Source organism: Oncorhynchus mykiss, chromosome 7 (genome assembly GCF_013265735.2).
Source record: "Oncorhynchus mykiss isolate Arlee chromosome 7, USDA_OmykA_1.1, whole genome shotgun sequence".
Classification (NCBI taxonomy): domain Eukaryota; kingdom Metazoa; phylum Chordata; class Actinopteri; order Salmoniformes; family Salmonidae; genus Oncorhynchus; species Oncorhynchus mykiss.
The window spans coordinates 81,430,944-81,438,990 of NC_048571.1; the positions used below are offsets into that span (position 1 = coordinate 81,430,944).

The 8,047-nt window shown below is 42.7% G+C and overlaps 1 protein-coding gene across 1 annotated transcript; it reads left to right on the top strand.

Annotated features, from left to right (window-relative positions):
* Positions 1 to 1,108: 1,108 nt before the first annotated feature.
* lsm3 (LSM3 homolog, U6 small nuclear RNA and mRNA degradation associated) lies at positions 1,109 to 7,249 on the top strand. The gene is made up of 5 exons (XM_021610723.2): positions 1,109 to 1,127; positions 1,232 to 1,317; positions 2,181 to 2,291; positions 2,698 to 2,793; positions 6,655 to 7,249. The coding sequence occupies exons 2-5, from the start codon at positions 1,297 to 1,299 to the stop codon at positions 6,733 to 6,735; spliced, it is 309 nt and encodes a 102-aa protein (XP_021466398.1). The 5' UTR covers positions 1,109 to 1,127; positions 1,232 to 1,296; the 3' UTR covers positions 6,736 to 7,249.
* Positions 7,250 to 8,047: the final 798 nt, after the last annotated feature.

Here is an 8,047-nt window from a genome sequence, read left to right on the forward strand (position 1 = left end):
TACATTTACAACATCACACTTTACATTTACAATAGACTTTACATTACAATACACTTTACATGTACAACATCACATTTTACATTACAATACACTTTACATCTCAAGAGACTATTTAGTTGCTTAGCCCTACATTCCTTTGGTGCATTTACATACTGTATATAAACTGCTTTAAAACCTACTTTCACAAAACCTGCTTTGCTGCTAGAAACCTTTATTAATGATTGCCATTTAGCCTACCTGGCTACATAAAAGGAACTCCCTATGTAAATATTGAAAAGTCTATAACTATACAATAGCTACATGAGGATTCGTGTTGATCAATGAAAAACATGAAATCTAAAAATTAAAAATAAATATAAAAAAATCGATACAATTTACAGTCAAGATGTCATTCTGATGTGAGAGTTCTCCCTTTCAAATTCATATAAAATGGACAGTTTACATGCTGACATTGGTACAATATGGCCCCAGAACATTCTAGAATAAAACAGATCAAGATGTTACATACGGAGCATTTCTGAGACACATACTGCTATGGGTGTAAGATGGCACAGTGATCAACGCCTCTGTCTCGTCATTTAACATTCAAACACTACAAGACACCGGGAGAAGCACACCGCAAGAACCGCAACCGGAGAACTCATTCACCTCGGATAGCCTACCACACAAACATAAAATAAATAACATAAAAACATATATAATTCCCAGACACTCTTGTCCTCCTGCTTAAATGATCAGCATCACAGTGTGATGATGGTATCGGTGAGAAGGATGATGAGGTGTGTAAGTCTACTGCGGTTGCATGACTCATCCCTGGATTCTCTCCCGCGTGGCGAGGACATGCGGGAAAAATCGCATCTCGGTTTCACTCACGTGTGAAATCATGAAAACCCACCTAATGACACAAATCATATGGACATGCGCGACATATCTCAACCAGGCTATAACACTAAAGGCAAAACCTAAAGTAGGCTATTAATAACATGAAAGGATGGGAAAATCGCACGTTCAATAAACTTTCGACCTCTCAAATCGGATACACCCTGGAACGCACCCATCTGCGTGGTTTTGCGGGGCGCTTTTGCATTGATTGACTGCTATTTATTGTTTATCAGGGTCGAGCTGAGGTAGGTAAATTATTAATCGCCATGAATGAAATCAACATTTGAAGGATACTGAATGTACGCAGCGCTGGTACTGTGCATCTCATGTAAATCTACTTGCTTAACAGTTTACTTCTGTGAACAAATCGAACATACCCTTTCACCACAAGGAATTCTGGGAAACTGTTCAAAAATGGCGGATGAAGTTGAACAGGTTGGCGTTAGCTAAACGTTTTATGATCAATCTTTCTCTGTGCAAAACATTTATTTATTTAGACTCGAGTAGGGAAATAGACTTGTACACCGGTTTGTATCAGTAGATTACGCCAACAGCATCATTGCAAAAACATGGGTGTGGGTTTTAATTGGCAAGAGAGGCTAGCTAGCATGGTGATTAGCAGCCATCGCTATCAATCGTAGCAAACAAGCTAGCTTGTATATTAGTCAAGTCGCTAACCAGACACTAATGTTGAATACAATTATATTGAAACTTACTCTGCCGATTGGCCGTGGTGTTGGTCGAATTTTGAGATAACATATCCATCGGAAAGTAACGCTGTTGATAACCCAACTTCAAAACGCGGGTCTAAGATTATGGCAAATGTTTTGCTCATGAACAAAGGCACGTGCTATAACAATTCGGGTAAACGAGACTGGATACTGTAGATATTTTATAGAAAATGTCGAGTAGTTGAAGGATTAACACCATGGACAATAGGCAGAGTACGTGTAAATAGTAGGTTTTAAACATTCCGGCTTGTAGAGGACCTTAGAGAGACATTTCCATAATCAAACACTGTCATGTTCCAGGCGGTGAATTTAGAAATTCAACGTCTGGTCCCCAGGCAATGGTAATGGGTTTGAATAGATGTAGACCAGCGCACTAACGCCCTGGACCAGAGCTCTACGCGAAGTAGACACACAGAGAGGTCTTGTAACTTTAAATGTATTCATATCTATAGTCTATGCTTGAAATGTGATTCTAACACAAGTTAGGCTACTTATTGACAACCATTTTAGCATGAAAACGATATCTAGTGTGAACAACTTCCTAACCCATTTTGGTTTGTGTTGCAGCAAACGACCACCAACACAGTGGAGGAGCCCCTGGATCTGATCAGGCTCAGTTTGGATGAAAGGATATATGTTAAGATGAGAAACGACCGAGAACTCAGGGGCAGATTGAACGTAGGTAGTTAGTTAGTTGTATGACCGTGGTGATCATCTTGGTTGCTTTTGTAATGTTGCCGAATGTTTGAACAATGATGTAGTCTAAGCAATACGGCACAAGGGGATGTGGTATATGGCCAATATACCATGGCTAAGCCCTTAGCCATGGTATATTGGCAATATATCACAAAACCCTGAGGTGCCTTATTGCTATTACAAAATGCTTATCAATGTAATTAGATCATTAAAAATAAACGTTTTGTCATACCTTGACCTTACGGCTGTCAGCAAATCAGCATTCAGGGCCCGAATCACCTAGTTTATAATGTTGTGTATAGCTGTCACCCTGAATGCGAGCTTTATCATCTTGTCTCGCCGAACTATAGGCCTGCATAAGTCTAATGCGTTTTTATCTTTGTTCCAGGCCTACGATCAGCACTTGAACATGATCTTGGGAGATGTTGAGGAGACGGTGACAACAGTAGAGATTGATGAGGAGACGTATGAAGAAATTTACAAGGTATGAAAAAGGGCTTACGCCACCTTTTCAACTGCAGAAATTTCAGCTACACCAGGGCTTGGCCTAAAGTCTCAGACTTTAGTGAAGGGTTCTCCAACCCTGTTCTTGGAGAGCTGCCCTGCTGTAGGTTAACTCTAACCCTGTTCCTGGAGAGCTGCCCTGCTGTAGGTTAACTCTAACCCTGTTCCTGGAGAGCTGCCCTCTTGTAGGTTTTAACTCCAACCCTAATCTAGCACACCTGCTTCTAATAATTATCTGGTTGATAAGCTGAATCAGGCTAGTTACACCATAGGAGGCCCCTAGATTGTCCTACTGAGAGGAAATGCACCAAAGGGGCCCCCTAGATTGTCCTACTGAGAGGACATGCACCATAGGGGGCCCTAGATTGTCCTACTGAGAGGAAATGCACCGTAGGGGGGCCCTAGATTGTCCTACTGAGAGGAAATGCACCGTAGGGGGGCCCTAGATTGTCCTACTGAGAGGAAATGCACCGTAGGGGGCCCTAGATTGTCCTACTGAGAGGAAATGCACCGTAGGGGGGCCCTAGATTGTCCTACTGAGAGGAAATGCACCAAAGGGGGCCCCTAGATTGTCCTACTGAGAGGACATGCACCATAGGGGGCCCTAGATTGTCCTACTGAGAGGAAATGCACCGTAGGGGGGCCCTAGATTGTCCTACTGAGAGGAAATGCACCGTAGGGGGGCCCTAGATTGTCCTACTGAGAGGAACTGAACCATAGGGGGGCCCTAGATTGTCCTACTGAGATGAAATGCACCGTAGGGGGGCCCTAGATTGTCCTACTGAGAGGACATGCACCATAGGGGGCCCTAGATTGTCCTACTGAGAGGAAATGCACCGTAGGGGGGCCCTAGATTGTCCTACTGAGAGGAAATGCACCGTAGGGGGGCCCTAGATTGTCCTACTGAGAGGAAATGTATTTATTTTATTTATTTCACCTTTATTTAACCAGGTAGGCAAGTTGAGAACAAGTTCTCATTTACAATTGCAACCTGGCCAAGATAAAGCAAAGCAGTTCGACACATACAACAACACAGAGTTACACATGGAGTAAAACAAACATACAGTCAATAATACAGTAGAAACAAGTCAATATACGATGTGAGCAAATGAGGTGAGAAAAGGGAGGTAAAGGCAAAAAAAAGGCCATTATGGCAAAGTAAATACAATATAGCAAGTAAAACACTGGAATGGTAGATTTGCAGTGGAAGAATGTGCAAAGTAGAAATAAAAATAATGGGGTGCAAAGAAGCTAAATAAATAAAATAAATACAGTAGGGAAAGAGGTAGTTGATAGGGCTAAATTATAGATAGGCTATGTACAGGTGCAGTAATCTGAGCTGCTCTGACAGCTGGTGCTTAAAGCTAGTGAGGGAGATAAGTGTTTACAGTTTCAGAGATTTTTGTAGTTTTTGTAGCCAGTGGGTTTGGCGACGAGTATGAAGCGAGGGCCAGCCAACGAGAGCGTACAGGTCGCAATGGTGGGTAGTATATGGGGCTTTGGTGACAAAACGGATGGCACTGTGATAGACTGCATCCAATTTGTTGAGTAGGGTATTGGAGGCTATTTTGTAAATGACATTGCCGAAGTCGAGGATTGGTAGGATGGTCAGTTTTACACGGGTATGTTTGGCAGCATGAGTGAAGGATGCTTTGTTGCGAAATAGGAAGCCAATTCTAGATTTAACTTTGGATTGGAGATGTTTGATGTGGGTCTGGAAGGAGAGTTTACAGTCTAACCAGACACCTAGGTATTTGTAGTTGTCCACGTATTCTAAGTCAGAGCCGTCCAGAGTAGTGATGTTGGACAGGCGTGCAGGTGCAGGCAGCGATCGGTTGAAGAGCATGCATTTAGTTTTACTTGCGTTTAAGAGCAATTGGAGGCCACGGAAGGAGAGTTGTATGGCATTGAAGCTTGCCTGGAGGGTTGTTAACACATTGTCCAAATAAGGGCCAGAAGTATACAGAATGTTGTCGTCTGCGTAAAGGTGGATCAGAGACTCACCAGCAGCAAGAGCGACCTCATTGATGTATACAGAGAAGAGAGTCGGTCCAAGAATTTAAGTAGTTGGTGAACCAGGTGAGGCAATCATTTGAGAAACCAAGGCTGTTGAGTCTGCCGATGAGGATGTGGTGATTGACAGAGTCGAAAGCCTTGACCAGATCAATGAATACGGCTGCACAGTAGTGTTTCTTATCGATGGCGGTTAAGATATCATTTAGGACCTTGAGCGTGGCTGAGGTGCACCCATGACCAGCTCTGAAACCAGATTGCATAGCAGAGAAGGTATAGTGAGATTCGAATTGGTCGGTAATCTTTTTGTTGACTTGGCTTTCGAAGACCTTAGAAAGGCAGGGTAGGATAGATATAGGTCTGTAGCAGTTTAGGTCTAGAGTGTCACCCCCTTTGAAGAGGGGGATGACGGCGGCAGCTTTCCAATCTTTGGGAATCTCAGACGACACGAAAGAGAGGTTGAACAGGCTAGTAATAGGGGTGGCAACAATTTCGGCAGATAATTTTAGAAAAAGAGGGTCCAGATTGTCTAGCCCGGCTGATTTGTAGGGATCCAGATTTTGCAGCTCTTTCAGAACATCAGCTGACTGGATTTGGGAAAAGGAGAAATGGGGACGGCTTGGGCGAGTTGCTGTGGGGGGTGCAGTGCTGTTGACCAGGGTATGGGTAGCCAGGTGGAAAGCATGGCCAGCCGTAGAAAAATGCTTATTGAGATTCTCAATTATAGTGGATTTATCAGTGGTGATCGGAAACACTATCTTCAGTGCAGTGGGCAGCTGGGAGGAGGTGTTCTTATTCTCCATGGACTTTACAGTGTCCCAGAACTTTTTTGAGTTAGTGTTGCATGAAGCAAATTTCTGCTTGAAAAAGCTAGCCGTGGCTTTTCTAACTGCCTGTGTATAATGGTTTCTAGCTTCCCTGAAAAGCTGCATATCACGGGGGCTGTTCGATGCTAATGCAGAACGCCATAGGATGTTTTTGTGTTGGTTAAGGGCAGTCAGGTCTGGGGAGAACCAAGGGCTATATCTGTTCCTGGTTCTAAATTTATTGAATGATGCATGCTTATTTAAGATGGTTAGGAAGGCATTTAAAAAAAAATAACCAGGCATCCTCTACTGACGGGATGATGCACCATAGGGGGCCCTAGATCGTCCTACTGAGAGGAAATTCACCGTAGGGGGGCCCTAGATTGTCCTACTGAGAGGAAATGCACCATAGGGGGCCCTAGATTGTCCTACTGAGCGGAAATGCACCATAGGGGGGCCCTAGATTGTCCTACTGAGAGGACATGCACCATAGGGGGGCCCTAGATTGTCCTACTGAGAGGAAATGCACCATAGGGGGGCCCTAGATTGTCCTACTGAGAGGACATGCACCATAGGGGGGCCCTAGATTGTCTTATCAGTGATGGGGCGACCACCCTCTGTTTTTCTCCCTTCATTGTCAACTGTGTGTCTGAGATCTAACCCAAGAATAGCTGTTATGGCTGAAATGTTTATTTCTGTCGTTAAATATCCCCCTGGAGAAGTGATTTGTAGGTATTTGTAAAAACATTTACATTCATTACCCCTAGAAAAGGAATTGGGGGTTCTTGTTTGTCACAGATCTCCAAACCAAGTCGAAGTGACGATCAAATCTATTTTCATGAAATTCTGCATTGCTTAAATACATGTATTTTTATAGTTGGTAGTGTGCTGGTGCTCCTCTTACCAAGATTTCTGGATCCCAGAAGAGGTGCTCAGACAGCCCTAGGAATGTAACACTGAAATGCTGAAAGAAGGTTCAGTACGGCAATTTAATTTCAATCGTGTGGTTTTCTATTTTTCAGTCAACGAAGAGGAACATCCCCATGTTGTTTGTGAGAGGTGACGGAGTCGTCTTGGTCGCTCCTCCTCTCAGGGTGGGCTAGCAGCTAACCGTGTTCTGCTGTGTTCCTGGATCCTGAAGGATAAAAAAAATGGTGTAGTTGACAAATCGCAAATAATTATTTAGTCGTTACCTTTTGCGAGTTTTGAATGACCAATGGTTTTAAGTTAATGCAGAATAAATATTATTTGGCCTGTTATTTTAGTTAGATCGCTCTGGGAATTGTGTAGAACATTGATATTACCCCATAAAATTAAATGCATTAACCGAGGTAATGGTTTCATTCAGGTTTGAAATTGTTCCAAATACCATTGTCTATTCCCCAACATGTTAGGTTGTTTTAATCTTACATGTTCCACTGTACTGCACAGTATTTTTGGTTTCTGTCAAAGTTTGTGGTCTTTTATGCTTTTGTAATGAACATGTTAACTAACGCTGAGACAAGAAATCATGTCCTCAGATGCGCCAGTAGTCATTTTGTTATTAAGTTCGGTCTGATGGTCACTTGACTGTTAAAGAAAACCCATTGTTAATAAAGTTAAGAGTTTTGAGTATTACGTTTGGAATGAGTCCTGTATTTTCTTCTCAGCCTTGCAACAAAAAAAAAAGTAAAATTTTCACCAACAAAGATGAATTACAACCACCCTTGTAAAGCGTTTATAGTATTAATATGAATGATCAAATGTATTAATGTCAAAAATATCGTAGTGAATACACATTTAAAGCATAGCATTTTTCGTTGCACGTTTTTTTTCAGTCCATTCCTTTTTGATATCGAATGCACCCTGAGGAGAAGCCTGTCTTTACTTCTAGAACCACTAGGTGGCAGTATTAACACACCTAGCGTCTCACAGGGGGGAGGGAATGCACCCCGAGGAGAAGCCTGTCCATTACTTCTAGAACCACTAGGTGGCAGTATTAACACACCCTCTACACGTCTAGCGTCTCACAAGGGGAGGGAATGCACCCTGAGGATAAGCCTGTCTTTACTTCTAGAACCACTAGGTGGCAGTATTAACACACGTCTAGCGTCTCACAAGCCACACACCTCTGTAATTTTCCATTGCTTAAGGGTGGAGGAGATAGCAAATTGTGTTTTGACTTAAAATCCACTTGATTGAGGAGGAGAGGCGGGCAGGCTGAGGTCTGCACTTCCATAGTTTCACATTGAGAGCGTGCCTGTTCAATATGCATTGTATAACAGAGGTGGATGAAACAGAATGCATTTAGCTTTCTTTTGCAAGGAACTCTTGTAGACATCTTCAATATTTATTCTGCCTCTATTCAAACACATGGGTTTACAAACCACCGCCCCACAAAAGTGAAATCTTGTGTGCAAAGGACACAATCTTTCA

Excerpts from the sequence above, each read along its gene's own strand:
- lsm3 (XM_021610723.2), top strand. The coding sequence starts at position 1,297 with ATGGCGGATGAAGTTGAACAG. Across the intron at positions 2,292-2,697 it reads AACTCAGGGGCAGATTGAAC|GCCTACGATCAGCACTTGAA; the intron begins GTAGGTAGTTAG and ends TCTTTGTTCCAG. Across the intron at positions 2,794-6,654 it reads CGTATGAAGAAATTTACAAG|TCAACGAAGAGGAACATCCC; the intron begins GTATGAAAAAGG and ends TCTATTTTTCAG.